The sequence below is a fragment of the Diceros bicornis genome, chromosome 37 (genome assembly GCF_020826845.1).
Source record: "Diceros bicornis minor isolate mBicDic1 chromosome 37, mDicBic1.mat.cur, whole genome shotgun sequence".
In the NCBI taxonomy this organism is placed as follows: domain Eukaryota; kingdom Metazoa; phylum Chordata; class Mammalia; order Perissodactyla; family Rhinocerotidae; genus Diceros; species Diceros bicornis.
In genome coordinates, this window is record NC_080776.1 from 13,440,762 (window position 1) to 13,459,917 (window position 19,156).

Consider the following 19,156-nt stretch of genomic DNA (forward strand, 5'->3'; position numbering starts at 1 on the left):
TACACTATCTCTTGGACCCTCACAGCAGCCCCCTGAGATTAGCAAAGTAAATGTTTCTATTAACCTTTTTGAGTGTCATTTTCCTTATCTGAAAATAGAGGTATATACCATGGGCCAAATCATGACTCTGGTTATTGAGCGAGCCGACACCAGGATCCAGCAGGACTCAGAGTGCTCCTCCTCTTACAAGAAAATTCCCTCCATCAAGATCAAACCTCTCTGAGACAGCAACACCCACAGCCTCCAAGTGCATCAGTAAAAACTCACGCGACAGTCTGTAATGGGAAAATATGGCCAGCGTCTAATCCTCAAAAAGACGCTTATCTACTGTGCGACTTGGAGGCATTTCCTCTGAGCCTCTATAAATTGGGGTTAATGCTACTTACTGAAGATCGAAAGATTAACTAGTTTATCCTTGTAAATCTCCTTGGAATTGAAAAGTGCTAAAGAAAATACATAACTTAAATTAGTAGCCAGAGATTTTGATTTATCTGTCATAGGAAGGCAATATTTTCCAATGTTATAAGAGACACTTGGCACAAAGTTTTCTCTTGGATAATATAAGGAAACCTTCAGTATCAACAGAAGAGGAAAAGAAAGCCCAAGAGAAATATATTATTCCTGAGATCATGTCAACGAGAATCAGGAGCAGTAAGCTTTGCTCATCACTGTTAATTAATAAGAACTGAACACCTACTGGGCATATAGCCTTGAATTGCTCTTAGCTGCTCTTAGCTTAATGAAAGATGCATTGAATTTTTTAGTGAATTAAATTTTGGTTCATGACAAAGACAGAGCTTCTAAAGGTATGCCAAAATAGGATGAAAAATTAATGTTAGAGAAATAGGAATTCATTCTGATTCTCCTTATACTTTAACTGGGCTTAGCACTGGTGAAGGCGATTCAAATTCTCTCGAGAAAGCAACGTGTTCTGAAATTTGGTAAGCTAAGATTGAGATCGAAATTCAACCCCAATTCACGTTATCACAGTTGGATCAATCTAGGAAAACACAACAGGTCAAATCCGAGTGTGGAAATGAGGGGGGAGGCAGGCTGTGGGAAAGCCTGGGTCTGGGGCCTCAGGAACACTCCTTCCAGCCTTTGTAAAAGGGCAAGTCTGCAGTTTATTGCAAAAGAAAGTACCAAAATGTCAGAATTCATTTGAATAATACAAAGCATAAAATTAAATAATTTCAAGTTAGAAAACATGCTATTATGTATTTGCAAATCTCTGTTTAAAGAATGAAAATAAACTTGGTGAGCCAGGAGAAAGAGAAAGAAAAATAGTCTGGCTGTCTTAGTACTTCTCTACACTAACCAACAACCTGAAATCCCTAAAGCAACATTTTAGGTCTTAACGACATCATTTATAAAGGAAAAAAAAAAAATGAATAAAAGGGAGGGAGAGAGAGTGGGCAGGCAAATTCGTTCAGAAACCTTTCAAGTATTCATCCTTGTGAAAAGTGTTGTAACAAATCTCACAAAACCCGTACCAATACTGCAAATGCAGCTCATTCCAGTAAACTGAACACAGAAAACTCTTCTGCAAGCAAATTCTCCTAACAACACTTAATACAAATCTTCAGTGAGTGAGGAAACAGGGAAGAAAGCATTACTGAGAAGAAAACATTTTCCAAATCCAATGATTTATTTCTTGAGACTGTGAACTGGATGAAATGTTTCTGGGATATTTGCTAAAACCTGTCCCAGAGCTGGTTACAAGTGGTGAAAAAACAAGCAAATATATCCTAGGTCATGATCTTGAGAGAGACTTGCAATTTGGTGGTCAAGCAAATCCTGTACCAGTTAAGGATAAGTCAAGGCTGTTCTGTGTTGTGGGAGCACTGGATATGTCAGGGATATAAAGAAAAAAGCCAGAAGGTTGGAGAAGTGGTCTGGGACCAATATTTAGAAAGCTTAAATGCCAGGCTAAGAAGTTTGGATTATAGATGATGGGAAGTGACTGACGAGGAATGTCACCCTAGATCTATGCTTTGTAAGGAAGATGGTACCTAAGAGGCCAGGGAAGGGGAGCAGAGATGAGCCCAGGGGCAGAAAGGGCCAGAGACGAGGTTTAAAAGTAAAGCAAAACTGCCATCCCATGTATACCTACACTCATGAAAGTGGAAGAAGGAGATGAATTTTAGTCCAATTTGAATAGACAGAGGCAGATTTTAGTAAAGGGTGAGGAAAGATGAAAGAAACACTGTCCTTTTGCAGTGAAGGATCCTGGGACATAATTAACTCAATCACAAGACAGAAGAGGTTTTCAGAAGATGATGAGTTTGGTTCTTGTCACGTTAAGACTGAGATGACTATAAGAAGCCCAGTAAAGACCATCACCAACAAAGTAACCAAGAGTCATCTGGTAACGGATTTCCAGGAGACAAAGCCAAGTAGACACACAAGAGGAGTAGGAAAACCCAAAGGCATTTGGAGGGCAGGCGGAGGAAGGGAACTCAGGGGAAGAAACCAAGGAGGGTCCTCCAGAAACCGAGGACCAGAATCAGCAGAACTCAGTGGCGTGGCAAAATCAAGAGAAGCGAATTTAAAGAGAGAGTTGTGATGTGCAAGAATCCAGCGCTGCAGACAGACTAAGGCGGGTGAAGATCTAAGAAGCATCGCTGGTGTCGACCATTAGGAAGGGGCCAGTGGTAACTTTATGATTTCCTTGGAGCAGTGAAGATGGAAGCCAAGCCTTAAACTGCTGCGGACTGAAGGAGTTCTGAGATTGGGGATCTCGTATAGTCTATTACTTGGCAGTAAATACTTGGAGATGGACTAGCAACGAAGGAAGAGGATTTTGGTTTTGTTTGGTGTTTTTTCCTTACCTATAAATAATATTAAAGAATACTTGTAGCTTAGTAAAAGAAGCCAGAGAGGGGATAAAAAGTCAAAACAGAAGAGAGGTAACAAAGCCAATGAAGAATAAGGGACAAACTATCAAGGAATCCTTCACAATTAAATTCTAGTTCATTGAAACAAGGTCTCTAGTGTGGTTGTGGTCTGAAGACAGAGACACCACTTGACTCCTGAAAGCTTTGGATCTTTCCAAAGATCTTTGGAAAAGCCTTGTATTCTGATCCTTGGTACAAATGCAATTCATATCTTAGATTTGAGAGAGAGAAGGAATGTGATGAAAGACAGAAGCGAAGTAAGAGCTGAGATGGAGACTGACTAATTCTAACAGACCAGAACAACACTTACATTTCCAAAGTATTTGTCCAGCAACTCCACATAACGATGCACGATCTCTAGTGTCAAGAGCTCATTGTCTTGATTTTCTACTGCACAGCAAAAATATAAACTAGCATACCTTGAAAAGAAAAAAATAAAGTAAAACACAAGGACACATTGAACAACCTGAAGGTAGTTTCTCCCCAACGAATATGCAAAGTTACCTCCTCCCCTCCAGAGATTCTCCCCATCCAAGTCCAAGGATGAAATCATTATTCAGCACATCCAATATCCTCCCAAAATGTAAAACAGAATACATAAAAATACCGTGGTGATTGGAATATTTCTGTTATTTATGTGAAAGGTCTAAAGAAAACTTTACCTTGAGGAGCTGTTCTCAGGGGACAGAGTTCTTTGGCCTACGGGAATCGAGGTGCCTGCTCTGGCCCCTCCCTGGCTTGCAAACTCCTTTCTAAACTCCAAACCGCTGACCAAGGGTCTCAGGGCTCCACGGTGCCCACCTTCTCACTTCACACTGTACTGTAGTCATTCTGGATGTGTCTTCTGCCCTCAGCTTGTCAAGTCTTCCCCTCCCCTGTGTGTTTCTTCTGCCTAAAATATTCTTCCCCATCCTCACTCATGTGGCTAACTCCCAATTCTCCTGTAGCTCTGAGCTTGGATGTCATTTCCTCCAGGAAATCTTCATCCTCTCTGAGCAGATTGGATGCCCCTGCTATACATCCCTGTGCCTCCCCCATCACAGCATCTGATGCCCTTCACTGCCATTTCATGGCCTGTCTCTCCCCCACTAGATGAGTGGCTTCCCAAAGGCAGATACTGAGTTTGCCTTGTTCACCATCGTGTACCCAGTACCTGTAAAAATCTGCTGAGAGAACCGCTGAACCTATCCTTTATACAATGGTTTAAATGACAATTTTTAGAAAACCAGCAGGCAGGGAGTAGGGACAAGCTTCTTGTTGACAAGTACTTCCTGGGACTTTGCCTCTCCCTCCCTAGGATGCTTATTATAAAGGGCCCTCGCTGACATCTCTCAGGATGCTAGTACTAAAAGTTTTGATCTTGGACCCAGCAGAAGGAGCTTTGCCCAGGCACTTCCTGGTAATTTAATCCATTAAATACGGTCTGTGGAGGTTACTTCTGTCTTTCCCCTTCGGGTTTGGTAAACATCCCTTATAAGAGCCTTTCTAACGTGCATTTTCCTTCTGGAAGTTGCCGTAGGATGTTGGATGGAGGGTCAGGTCGGCTGTGTTCTGGTGCTGCCCTGGGCATCAATTATCTGGGTCTTTATTGGCAAAATTACTTTACCTCTTGAGGCCCTCATTTCCTCAATTATCAACTGGGGTTCCTTTCCAGTATGGTCTTGCCAACGCAAGTAGGTGTAGTAAAAAGAGAATATATAGGGTTTAAAGCCAGAAAGATCCTGATTTGAATCCTGGCTCTGCCAATTATCACTCCATTACTGCCACTGAGGACTAATTACTTAAACCCTCTGTGATTTTAGTTTCCTCATCTGCAAATATGAGTAATAATAACTATGATAAGAGCTACCCATCTCTCTATCACATTAACCTGCGTTTTTTTCCATAGTATGTGTTACTAACCGAAAATGTTTTGTTTGCTTAACCAAGGAGTAAGCTCCATGAGAGCAGGAATGTTCTGGGTCTTGTTCACTTCTGAATCCACAGCCATTACAACAGTGCTGGGAATTTTATAGTTGCTCGTAAGATATTTCTTGAATGCTTGTGTGCATCAGCAACGTGTAGACTAAGTACCTAGAATCCATCCTGGCACATGGAAGGCCTTTCGATAAAAGGGTTCTTTTCTAGTTAGTCTATTGCTACACATATTTGGGCTCCAGCTTTCAAAGCTTTCAGTAAATGATGGAATTGGTGTTGCAATCTAAAATGTTCGGGATTCAACAAACCAAAGCAATAATGAGCAATTCAGTTCTCCTAAAGTTACTCACACCTTTTATAAACAAGTTTTAGCTCCTTCCAATCAACAAAGCTGCTTGTCCTCTGCCCACGAGAGAGAATAATCTGTACAATCTCCCGGGTGATCTTTTTCCTTTCCTTGTCAGGGAGCGTAGTGTACCATTTCTGCAGCCGTAATTTCCCTTGTCGACTGAACAGCAATATGAAATGTATCTAGAACAAATAAAGGACAGAAAAACACCAGAACTTGGTGAACCAAATCATTCTCTGTAGACACTGAAATTCAGTGGCAGGGTTTACAAAGGATTATAATTCTGAACAAATGAAAAAAAGACTTACTTGCCTGAAAACTATCTCATCTGACAAATTACATTCAACCTATCATAGAACAAAGAAATGTGAACACCATGAACACAGTTTATTTATATTACAGGGGAAATATAAGTTCTTTTTTAATTTCTTTTACAAGTCACAAACTCACTTTTGGGAGAAAAACATATCAAGGAAGTACATAACTCTTTTGAGAAAACTAAAATTCTTGCTTCACGAGCCAAAAAAAAAAAGTGAAAAACACTGGAAGAGTTTACTTTAAAAATTCCATCCCAGTTCCGTATCACAACTATAGAAACATAATGATAATAGAGAAATAAAGGAGAGAAGTGAGGGAAGCAAATGAGGATGAAACAAGGAGAAAGAGTGCAAAAGGGATCATATTCTGAGTCTTTTTTTACATAAAAACTGTATATATTTAAGGTGTCCGACATGATTTGATATATATATATACATAGGGAAGTGATTACTACAGTCAAGCTAATTAACATATCATCTCCTCACACAGTTACCATTTTTTATGTGTGATGACACCTGAAATATACTCTCTTAGCAAATTTCCAGCACTCAATACAGTATTATTAACCATAGTCACAATGCTGTACATTAGATCTCTAGACTTACTCATCTTATAACTGCAACTTTTGTACCTTTTGACCAACATTTCCCCATTTCCCCCACCTCTCTGTTCCTGGTGAACATCCTACTCTCTGCTTCCATGAGTTTGACATTTTTAGATTCCACATATAAGTGAGATCATGCAGTATTTGTCTTTCTGTGCCTGGCTTATTTCATTTAGCATGATGTCTTCCAGGTTCATCCATGATATCACAAATGACAGAATTTCCTTCTTTTTTATGGCTGAATAATATTCCATTGTATATATATATATACCACATTTTCTTTATCTATTCATCTGTGAGTGGATACTTAAATTGATTCCATATCTTGGCTATTGTAAATAATGCTGCAATGAATATGGGAGTGCAGATATCTCTTGAAGATACTGATTTCATTTCCTTTGGAAATATACCCAGAAGTGAGGTTGCTGGATCATATGGTCATTCTAATTTTAATTCTTTGAGGAACCTCCATGCTGTTTTCCATAATGGTTGTACCAATTTACATTCCAACCAACAATGTACAAGTGTTCCCTTTTCTCCATATCCTCACCAATACTTGTTTTCTTTTGTCTGTTTGATAATAGGCATTCTAAAAGGTGTGAGGTGATATCTCATTGTGGTTTTGATTTGCATTTCCCTAATGATTAGTGATATTGAATATCTTTTCATGTACCTGTTGGCCATCTGTATATCTTCTTTGGTGAACTGTCTATTCAGGTCTTTTGTCCATTTTTTCAAGTTATTTGTTTTCTTGCTATTGATTTGTTTGAGTGCCTTATATATTTTGGATATTAACCCCTTAACAGATATATGGTTTGCAAATATTTTCTTCCATTCCATAGGTTGTCTCTTTGCTCTGTTGATTGTTTCCTTTGCTGTGCAGAAGCTTTTTAGCTTGACACAATCCCATTTGTCTATTTTTGTTTTGGTTGCCCGTGCTTTCGGGGTCATATCCAAAATATTATTGCTGAGACCAATGTCAAGCTTTTTCTCTATGTTTTCTTCTAGTAGTTTTATAATTTCAGGTCTTACATTTAAGTCTTTAATCCATTTTGAATTGGTTTTTGTATATGGAGTGAGATGAGGGTCCAATTTCATTCTTCTGCATGTGGAAACGAGTTTTCCCAGCAATACTTATTGAAATGACTGTCCTTTCCCCATTGTGTGTTCTTGGCACCTCTGTTGAAGATCAAACTAAGTCTTAAACATAAGCTCTTTGCTCCACTTTGTGGGTTACTTGGCTGAGAGCTTTAGAATCAACCATCTCAAGTTACAATTGTCTTTGGCATCACAATGGATTCTTAACAATTTAGATAGTATGTTGGCTATGTTAGGAAGCAACCTGACTTTATTTTCAACTAAGTTTCAAATATGAATGTTCATATTTCAATGAATTTTAAAAGCTTTCAATGAGTAGAAGACATTGTAACATGTAGAAGTTTACCTTGGTACCTTGGAGCTATGGTAGATTTTCTTTTTGGGAATTGTCAGATGGTCTGATCTTTACTTTATGAGAGATTAAGTTTTTTCAATCCACAGCATGAGATCACGTTTAGAATCATAATTTATTTTGTTGGGTTTTTGTTTTGTTTTCTTTTTTAAAAAATAAAATTCATTGTTGGGGTTAATTGTCATGGAGGGAATGATATACTGGGAACCAAAATAATTAAATTTAAAAAAGACCTTTTACAAATAGAATACTCAACCCCTTTTACTGATAAGGTTTGGCTCTGAATGTCACAGCATAAGTCACAAAAACTCACTAGGTGGTGATATCTGAGGCCAAGAGAAACCAGGCTCTTTCCTCAGAACTTCCCCTACCCCCAGCCTACAGAATTTGAGGTCTTCTTAACAGAAGAATGTAGCTTTATATTGTCTTAGAAAGGAAACATCTGTTATGACAAGGAATCGAGGACCAAGACACCACACATGAAGAGAAATCAAGTTAAAAAGCCCTGCTCATCTGGCGGCTTTAAGAAAAATCATTCTCAGTCTGAAATTTCTGCTTAGAACACAGCATTTTCTTAAATACCCATTTCACTATCAGTGCTGGTATAAATAACTCAATAACAGAGCTCAGTTACTGTTTTCTAAGAATCATATTGAGAGGTATTTTTGCTTCCAAGAAGAGATAATCATAAAAGTGACATTCTAAAAGTATAAATCGAATGGTGATAGAAACAGAAAACCTCAGGATCTTGAGAACAAGGCTCAGCTTTGGATCATCATCAATAGATAAGACTACTCAATCCAATGTCTAATCAATGGTCAGATTTTTTTTTTTCCTGAGGAAGACTGGCCCTGAGCTAACATCCATGCCCATCCTCCTCTATTTTTATTTTTTTATTTTTTGTATGTGGGATGCCACCACAGCATGGCTTGATGAGCAGTGCATCGGTCTGCACACAGGATTTGAACCTGCAAACCCCGGGCCGCTGAAGCGGAATACACTACACCACCAGGCCAGCCCCAATGGTCAGACTTTTACTAGAGAAATGAAATCCACACATTTTCTTGGTATTCCCTTTGCATTTCCTATCAGAAAATTTTCTTCTTCCCACCTAATCCAAATCTCTTCTATTACAATTTAAACCAATTTTCCTTGATTTTATCCACAGAGTATATAAAAAGATTATATATCACTATCCTTGGAATAACTAACTTCACATGTATGAAGACAGCCTTTAAGTCCAACCTGAGTTTTTTTCCTTCCATAAGAAATAACCCTGGTTTCACGTCTTCTCCTTATTGGTTCTATTTTCAGATCTCAAGATCATCACTGTTGTGATTTCCTCCAGGATTTCTCCATAGGCTAAACGTTACTTTTAATTTGTGGTGCTCAGATCAATGCCCATGGTGAAGGGCTGGAACTATTGCTAAGTTTAATTGTAGATTACTTTCTAGTTCTTCTCTGCAGCAACCTTTTCTCAAGATCAGGTGACTGCCTTCTTAAGCACGGATGAAATAGTGTAGAACAATAAACAAAGAGCAATTTTTCATTCTAACAACAAATTCAAAGAGAAAGGATGATCAGGAACACAAGACACACTTTAATAAAGCCCATATAAAACATAAAAATGCGTTCCAAATTCAAAAGAAGCAACAAATAGGTTCAAGTTTATCCCATAATTGCATAGCCTAAGGCAGTGTTGAAAGATTTAGTCCTCTCAAGTTCTACTCTGAGCGAGAACCAGAGCTTTGGTTGTGGTGTCTGGTGCCTGTCACATCTCTGGAGGTAAGAGTGTAGCTTGAGAGAACCAGCAGAATGAATTGCAGTGATTCACAAGAGTTCATCAACCCCAGCAATTAATTTTATCCAACTCATCAGTGTAGTCATTCAAGGCATATTGGAATAACACGTTTCAAGAGGTTAATCAAATATCATGTTTGATTAGCATTAGCTTGAGTGTAGAAAAAAAGGCAATTGGAAAGTTTTTTTCAATATTTAAAAAGAGCCAAGTTAAATTCAAGTTGATGTCATAAACAAACTTCATCTGACATCAGAAAACAACACTTGGACATTCCCTTTCTGTAATATTGCTGAGATGAAAGGAGTGATGGAGAGACTGACTGGTAATGCTGTTTGTCTTGACATGAGTACAGCCATGTTTGGCCGCTCCATTGACCTACAGCCACCAGCACAAAAAGAAATATAAAAGCTGCTTTCTACGTGGTGGGAACTGGCCCTTCTCCCACGGAGAGAGTTACAAGTTGTAACATTTCAAGGCTCTTGGAGCGTCGTAGCACGGGATGGACTGGCCATCTGTGCCGGGCTAAGACGATAACCAAAGAGAACAATGCACGTACACAATTAGCACGGGATGGACTGGCCATCTGTGCCAGGCTAAGACGATAACCAAAGAGAACAATGCACGTACACAATTACTGGGCTGGGACGTTAGCCAAGGGGCTCAGTGCAGGTACGCCACTGATAACCATTTGTACATGGGAACACTAGATGCTTGCTCTGCAAACTCTGTAACAGCTTATATAAACTGCTAGAGACTGAGACCCGTGCGAGTTCCACCTGTGGAAGGGACGCCTTACCCAGGACGTGTGATCCTTGCCCAGCCGTGTGGATTGACAGGACTCTCCCGGCAGTGGGGCGTGGATGTTGTGAGTAATTGATTTACTGTGAAGTAATTGATCTGATGTGTTCTCTTTTCGGTCAACCCGGTGTTTCTCCTTCCGGTTGATTTGTGTCATTTCCCTTCAGTCGATCTGGTGCTTCCCTTTCCGATCGATCTGATGTTTTTCCCTCTTATTATATGACCTATTCGGATCTGCTGCTATCTCAGCCGATGTGGATGTTTTCCCTTTCCAGTCGAGCTGGTGTTTTTTCCCTCTTATTATTTGACCTATCCGGATCTGTTTGCGGACTATCGCCTTTACTATCCTCTATATAATAAAATATACCTTCAGTCCATTTGTTTGGAGTGGAAAGTTTCTTTTACGTCTCCGATCGAATCCCCGAACCTCTCATAACACTGTTCCAGGAAACACCACCTCCAGAAATAACCATAAAATACAACGAAGTGTGCTGAGCAGGGTTGACTTCCTACATTTGGCCCAACGCTCCGGCCACAGACGGGCCACTAGCTTCACCAAGGTCTCCCATCCTTGTCCCAGAAGGAGTCACTTCTGTCAGCAGCCCTTTTGAGGGGTCTGGTTCTGTCCCAGATGATCCCCCAAACCCAGCATGTCAGGTTAACCCAAGGATTCCTTGTCTTCAGAGTGTCCACTAGAACAATCCTTGACCTAATTGGACACAGCCCAAAATTCTCACTTTGACCCATAATGCAAACAACCCTGGGTGTTTTCTTAATCATACATTTCTGAAGCATGTCCAGGGAGGCACCATTAGGCCTTTGAAGGAGTGACAAAGCAGACTAGTACCAAACTGTTTGGTCTGCTGCTCTGAACCAGTGATAGCCTCTTCTAGTTGAAGATAAACAGTGAAGGCTTCCAATAGCATCTTTGGTTCTTAATGTCTGAAAATCTCCCTGCTCCTGACCTGAACCCACAACCAGCTTAGTAGTAGACCCACAACCAGCTTCCAAGAAGAGAGGTATCCAGGAACCTTTACTATCTCCAACACTGTTATGCCATGAATACCACCTTTTTAGCTTGTATTTCACGATCTGAGCTGCAAATAAAAATACTCAGAATTTGTTCCTTTCCTCCAATTCCACCAATCTGACAGGCTCTTCCTCTGGTGGCCTGGATCCCATGATACATCACTGAAACAACACTATTGCTAGGGTCCTCACCTCCCTACCCCCTTTTCCAACCTCTGCAGCCACCCCACAAATTCCCAACCCAATTCAGCCCATCCACTCTCGTTGTTGCTTCTATGCTGAGGCATCAAGCACTCCTGAGAAAAATCACAAAGGACTTTGCAGATTAGTACCACCATAAATGCATGATGGTCCAGCTCAGCTGAATCTCCACTGTTACTTGGAAACTTTACATGTCCCTCTTCATGTAAAGGGTCGCTAAGCAACTTCCCCTTCTATTCCTCACATGGGTTATTCCAAGTCACCACCACGCCCTTCATATTTCCTATCTCCATCCTCGCTCCCTGACTCTGAGAAGAAGATAAAAGCCAAGAGGATAAAAATCGTTCTGCAGGATTTTCTCAGCCCCTCCCACACCTGTACACCCACATGCACGACCTTGGTCACACCCACCCCAGCCAACTTATTTTCTTCCTATATCAGGAAACATCACATCGTCTTCTGCTCTGGCTTTCAACCCTCACCTATCTCTCTGGCAATGTAGCTTCATCATTCCAACATTGCCAATCTCTGTCTCTCTCTTCTGAGACTCCTTGCATGTAGATGCTGAATAACTCTAAGTCTCTCTCATCTTTAAAAAACAATGGCCCTCTCTAGAATTCCAACTTTTCAGAAAAGTGACTCAGCAGTGTCAAGAGTCCAAAAGTTCCCATACCTTTTGACCCAGTAAGTCTAATTTTAACATCTATCTTAAGGATGTGCCTTAAAATGCAGAGAAATATTTAGGCATTAGATGTTTACTGCAGTTCTTTATAGTAACATTCAAAAAATGAATAAAACTGGAAAACTACCTAAATTGCCAATAACAGAGAACTTTTTAAATGGTGTTTGTTAAATGATTTCAATGAAGTGAGAATGCCTATGATATGTTTAAAAAGAACAGACTATAAAATAATGCATGGAATATTATAGTAACAATGTAAAACTATACTTGCATAGAAATTACATAAAGGAAATACACTAAATTGTTAACAGTATTTATCTTTGAATAGTGGAATTATAAATATTATTTTCTTCTTTGTACCTGCTTGGATTTTCCAAAATTCATATGCATACTTCCATAATTAGAAAAAGTGCTGGGGCCAGCCCCATGGCCCTAGCGGTTAAGTGCACACGCTCCCCTGCTGGTGGCCCGGGTTCGAGCCCAGGCACACAGCAACACACGGCTTGTCAGGCCATGCTGTGGTGGCATCCCATATAAAGTGGAGGAAGATGGGCACGGACGTTAGCTCAGGGCCAGTCTTCCTCAGCAAAAAGAGGAGGATTGGCATGGATGTTAGCTCAGGGCTGATCTTCCTCACACACACACACACACACACACACACACACACACACTAAATGAATAAATAAATAAATATTTAAAAAAGAAAAAATGCTTAATGAAAAGAATATTAGCGAATTCAATAAAAATCAGTCAGCATTCTATTTGAAGGCCAAATACTAAGTAAACGTCGAAGTTTTTTCAGCAAATAAAACTATACCTCAAGGAGACTGCACACCACTCAAGAGACCCTGTAACCAGACAAACTGAGTTCACAGCCTGTCTCCTGGCCCTACAACTACGATGCCAGTGACGTACGAATGAGGACAAAGAGGGTAGACAGGAATATACAAAAATGATCATTGTTGCCATGGTAAGATGGAGGAGCCCTAGTGATTATTTTTCTCTAACTTCAAAACAATGTTATTTAAGTCTGCCAATGAAAGGAAGAAAATGAGAGAGCCAGGAAGCATGAACCTGTAGTTCAGGCTTTATTCACATTAACGAGAGCATTGTTTTTGCAACAGCAGGCTGCAATCCAGTGGGTTATGTGACAAATGTGGTGGATCACAACCAGCATATTTTTAATGAAATAGAACCGAACAGAACAGATCAGAACAATCACATATATTATGGGTGCGTGTTTCAAGAAACTTTTGTTCTGGTTGCATATACTTACACTGCGGAGAGGTGTAAAACGCGTTTCTTGCTATTGGTTGTGGCTAAAGGGAGGAGAAGGAGGCAGATAGAGAGGGAGACAAAGACAGAGACACTGAGCCTAGTGTCAAGGTCATCCATAATGAGGTAAAAAATTAGGAAGAAATGTTTTAACATGAGGCTAGTCAGTAAGGAATATTAACAGAAAAACAGCTTTTTATTTAGTGTTAATATTTAAACTCTTAGAGAATGCTGGGTCCCAGGAAGAATACTCATATATATGTGTCTAATTTTTTCCCAAGTGTGGGAAGCAACTATTTGGAGTGGGCCTCCCGGTGTATCTAACCACAGCTTTGTAAACAGAAAGCCGACCTTCAAGAAGGGCAGTGTAAGACTAAATAGCTAAGTCCACTTACGAGGAAGATGCCCCCTTTGAAGCAGGAATGAATACAAACTTCTTTTTCTTAATGCAACAAATTAAATAAGCAAGTGAAATGGAGGCAAATGCCTCATTCAGTCATGGGTGTCACTTTGAAAACCCTCTACCTGGCAGTCCATACCTTTCCCTCATCGCAAGATCAACATGAGACGATCTCAGAAAAAATAATCACATCAGCAGCTAAAATAACTATATTCAGAGAGACCTTAAAGCACAGATCATGTATTCATTCAACCCATATTTACAGAGTGCCTACCATGTGCACTATAAAACATAGAAGTATACTTGGCTGTTTACCTTGAAGAGCTTATAATTGTGATAGAGTCAAAGAAATATCAAGGTAAACATATTGAGTTAACCACAGGCCTTTATCTCCTGTACCTCTCAAAAGGCCACCAAAATGATAGTAGTAGAATTTTCAAAAATGTGTTAACCCCCAAAGACTAAGAGAATGGCAGGGGAGATGACAGCAGTCAAGGGATTTCAACAAATGATTGGAAGATGGAAGGAGGCAGAAGAGTGATAACTGACTTAGCAAAATAGGGGAAGTTGTAACTTAAGAGCTGATTCCAAAGAGAAGCCAGCCAAGTGTCCCCAGAGAATGCCTAAGAGCAACACTTAGGGGTGCCACGGCCCTGGAAGACACCAGATAAACAAAGTTCTGAAAACAGGGAGACTGGCTGAAGGTCTACCTACAGAGTAGTAGGCATTGGCCACCTGCAGCATTTCTAAGGACTACAGCTAAGTGAGAACGCACACGTGCACACACACACACAATACACATACACACACACACACACATAGCCCACAATAAGGTCCCAACTGCTTTACTCAAGGATACAGAAATTTAGCAGAGGCCACGTCGCTGGAGCACCTCTTAGCACGGCTTCCTCTGGCTCCCAGTCAGTAATGGACAGCGAGTAGCTGTCGCTGACACTGTTCATACAAGGCAAGGCTCTACCGAATCTGAGAAGCTCCCATTTGTACAATGCTATACAACTTCTTTATATGGAAGGCTTACGTTACCTCTCAGAGGACTTACACAAACAATCTATGCCCTTAAGAAGAAATATTTTTAGACGCTTGCAATCCCCTTGGATCTTAAGCCTAATCCAGAGCCTACAAAGCTACATATCTTCATCTAAGAGAGAAAAGTGTTCCTGCGCCTCTACCACCAGCTTTGGTGCACAAAAAAAATCTCTTCAATCAGGAGACTGAATGGTGCTTCACTGGAGACACTGGATGGCAGGGAAAAGACCCCTAGGTACTAACAATGAAGCCTTCCTGGCCATCTGACTATGCCCTCAAAATTGCCTATTAGCATTGGAGCACTCCACTTTTCCTTTTTTTTTTTTTTTTGGTGAGGGAGATTGTCCCTGAGCTAACATCCATGCCAATCTTCCTCTATTCTGTATGTGGGACGCCTCCACAGCATGGTTTGATGAGCGGTATATAGATCTGTGCCCGGGATCTGAACCCACAAACCCCAGGCTGCTGAAGCAGAGTGCACAAACTTAACCACTACGCCACTCGGCCGGCCTCCTGGAGCATCCCACTTTTAAATTAGCAGAGGCCCGAGGATCACCAGACATTTGAGAATAGTTTCTAACATGAAAGAGGCTGAAAAGAACAAATTTTTTTTAAAAAAGTAAACAACTGGATATAGTAAGAAAGCATGGAACAGAGCAAACTGTCACAGACACACACAAATATGCTCAGAGTTAAAAGAAGATGGAGTTCATATATCAATAAAACAAAAACAAAGCTCTTGAGAATTACAAAGTATCATAACTAAAATAAAGTCAAAGGAGTCTCCAAGAAATTGGAACAAAACCAAAAAAAAATAGATGGAAAATTAGAGGAAAGGTAAAACTATTAGGGGGTCAATACAGAAAATGCAATATTCAGAAAGACAGAACAGAGATCATGGAGAGGAAGAAAATCTCAAAGAAACAATTTAAAAAGTTTCCTAGGCCTAATGAGATGAGATTTCAGATGAGAAAGGCTCATCAAGTGCTAAGCACAATGAATTTTAAAAGTACATCGGCAGGGGCCTGCCCAGTGGCTTAGCGGTTAAGCGCACGCTCTGCTGCAGCAGCCCGGAGTTCGCAGGTTCGGATCCTGGGCGTGCATCGATGCACCACTTGTCAAGCCATGCTGTGGCGGCATCCCATATAAAGGAGAGGAAGATGGGCATGGATGTTAACCCAGGGCCAGTCTTCCTCAGCAAAAAAGAGGAGGATTGGCATTGGATGTTAGCCCAGGGCCAATCTTCCTCGACAAAAAGAGGAGGATCGGTGACAGATGTTAGCTCAGGGCTAACCTTCCTCACACACACACAAAAAAAGCACATCAGCATGAAACTTCAGAACGCTCAAGATAAAGAAAGTAGCCTAAGAGATTCCAGGAGGACAGAAAGTTTACACGCAATGGATCAGAAATGAAAATAGCATCCACCTCCTCACCTGCAATACTAGCTGTTGGCAGAGTGGAAGTCTACATCCAGCCAAATTATCAATCAAGTGAAAGAGCTGAAGAGACATTTGACATTTTCTCACATACAAAGAAAAAAATAAATTTGCATCCAGTATATCTTTTACAGGAAGACCCTAGAAGACGTCTCTCATCAAAAGGAGGGCATAAATGCCAGGAAGAGTTAGATATGGTTATCTAGAACATAGGGAATCCAAAGCAAAATGGTGGTGAAAGGAAAGGCCAGAGTGACAGCCACATACCAGACTAAGAAAGCAACCATTCCAGACGGAAGTGGAGGGAAGAATAGAATTTATAGGTCATTTCATTTCTTTGCATAGTTGCAAAAAATATTGGTAGCCATCTGAAAGATCTGCTAGCACATTGAGGAAAAAACAGTGATAGATATATAGAAAACTAGGCAAGTGGAAAAAAAATATTTACCAACCCAGGAAAAAGAAATGATACAAAAAAGAAATGATAATCATAGATATTTAAACTGTTTTGGAGAAAGACAGGAGAGTAAACAGAAGAGAAGTAAATGCTCAGTTACCATAACAGGAAGTTGGGAAGTAACATCAAGAAGGATGAATGGAGGGGCCGGCCCCGTGTACTTAACGGTTAAGTACACACTCTCCGTTGCTGGCGGCCCGGGGTTCGGATCCCAGGTGCGCACTGACGGACGTACCGCTTGTCAGGCCATGTTGTGGTGGCGTCCCACATAAAGTGGAGGAAGATGGGCACGGATGTTAGCCCAGGGCCAGTCTTCCTCAGCAAAAAGAGGAGGACTGGCATGGATGCTAGCTCAGGGCTGATCTTCTTCACAAAAAAAAAAAAGAAGAAGAAGAAGAAGGATGAATGGAAAGCTACCAGCGTGAGCATGTTATTTAGAAATATAGAGGTAAATACAAAAGAAAAGTCTGCAATTATTGAAAGTAATTGCCTCTGCGAGAAGAACTTGGGAAAGGAGAGGGGTTGCTGTTTTTCATTATTTAACTCTATTTGGTTTTTTAAACTGTGTACATATCTTACTTGGATTAAAAACTAGAAAGGAATTTTTAAAAGAATAAATAAGAGAGGGTAGAAAACCTATATTTGACAGTGACATTAAAAACATACTCTGCGATGTTATTATCCCCTCTCATTCCCAATGTTAAACTCAAAAGTTCAGAGGAAAATAAATACGTTAATTGCTCTAAATTATCTGTTATGAGCTATCATTTGATTTTATCTGATGCAGTTTTATTTTTAAACCTGAACCAATTCATGGAATAAGGGTACCGTTAGTTCACTAGCTTCCAGGTCGAGTAACACATTTTAGTATATATCCTGATTTTACTTGGAGGCATATAACATGTGACCTGAATTCTAATGTTCCTAATACAATTATTAAGGAGAGAGGATTATAGAAGTTTTTGCTGATTCTGTACCTGTCCTTCCTGTATTACTAAGTCATTATATATCCCCCTCAGCCTTCACCTTTAGAGCAAAGATGTCTCACCTCTTAAACTTCTTTTCATACCATGGGTTTCTTAATTCCCTTACCATTTTGCATGTTTCTTCCTAAATCATGTTTAACTCCATTCTTTGCTCATAACAGGGACTCAACAAATATTGGTGGAAGTGTTGAATCTTCAGAAATGGCTACTAGCCCTGTATTAATATTCTGAGTACAGAACTGGTTTTTCCATAAGAGTTAGAGAACACGACAGTTTTCTTGAGATGACCTTCCTAAAAAAGCCCAGGGTTTTATTGGACATCATAAGCTTACAAGTGGAATTACTTTTCTCCAGATGCAATAAACTCAACGAGCACTTGTATTTGCCAGATCTTCTGGCAACTTATCCTGAGTGGTTTAACAGTTCTCTGGCCAGAAGAGCTTAATAGCATCCACAAACCAAGAGATCCAGCTCTATTCTATTCTCTCTGCTAGATCAGTGATAAAAATGTTACACACAACTGGTCTGTGCACTCAGTCCTTCAGGGCCCCGCAGATTATATCTGCATGTAGGAATGAGTGCTCTAACAATTATTCCTGATTTCCTTCCTCTAAGCCTGCTCTCAAAGCCACAAGACCATCCCTCCAGGGCCGCTGCCTCTCAAGCATCTCCCTTCTGTCTGAACCCCATCAGAAGGGCTTTCAGAAAGTGGAAAGAAGAGACCCACTGCTTCCTCACCCTCCTCATATATTCACCTTCTCAAAGCGCTCCATACAAGCCAAGTCTCCTTCTCTCTACAAAGGTCACGGGCTTAAGCTTTCAGTCATCTATCCTCCTTATAGATTTTACCAGCATGCCCTGGGTGGAAATAAGAGGTGCTAGACTTCGGTTTCCCAGAAATCATTTGCACATGTTCTTAGGATGAAGGTTCATTGACAATCTGCCCGTCCTCTAGCTTAGTGACTCTTTGAAACAAACTTGTTACAAGCCTGGAATTAAAATTGTAAAACTTGTTACATGCCATCCAGCCAACATGGTGTATCTCAACCACTGTTTCAGATTTGGTCCAGAGCATGCTGTGTGCATTTACCACCAGGCCAACCCAAATTTGATTCAGGGCATGCTGGGCATTTATCACTAGGGCAAGCTACATCCTTAGCCAGGGGGTGGGGGCCAGGAGAGCAGCTTGGTCATTAAGTGGGAAGACTTTGGTAATAGGTACGAGAGCCTGCATTTGAATCCTGGCTTTGTCATTTATGAGCTAAGTGGACTTGGAAATGTTATCTGACCTTTCTGGTCCTCAGTCTCCTCATCTACAAAGCAGGGATGACAACAGTAACGACCTCAGTGGTGTTGGGGGGATACAATATCACACATCAACCTCTTAGGGCAGAGTCTAGCACAGAGTAAGCTCTCAATAAATGCTTGCTGTCATTAATAAATCATCCAGGAGTTGGCCCCTCCCATTTATGCTCCCATGTATCTTCAAGGAGGCAAGCAAAAAAT

General features: G+C 40.5%; 1 protein-coding gene across 3 annotated transcripts in view; it reads right to left on the reverse strand.

Moving 5' to 3' along the window:
- Positions 1-19,156, reverse strand: part of AP1S3 (adaptor related protein complex 1 subunit sigma 3) — a 75,293-nt gene that overhangs the window by 19,518 nt on the left and 36,619 nt on the right. For 2 of the 3 annotated variants that reach the window (XM_058533096.1, XM_058533099.1), the window contains exons 2-3: positions 5,167-5,345; positions 3,208-3,316 (exon numbers count right to left, since the gene is read on the reverse strand). In XM_058533096.1, coding sequence (XP_058389079.1) covers positions 3,208-3,316; positions 5,167-5,345 — 288 coding nt within the window. Of the gene's footprint in view, positions 1-3,207; positions 3,317-5,166; positions 5,346-16,764; positions 16,882-19,156 lie in introns of those variants that run through there. The other variant, XM_058533097.1, reaches the window with a different exon arrangement.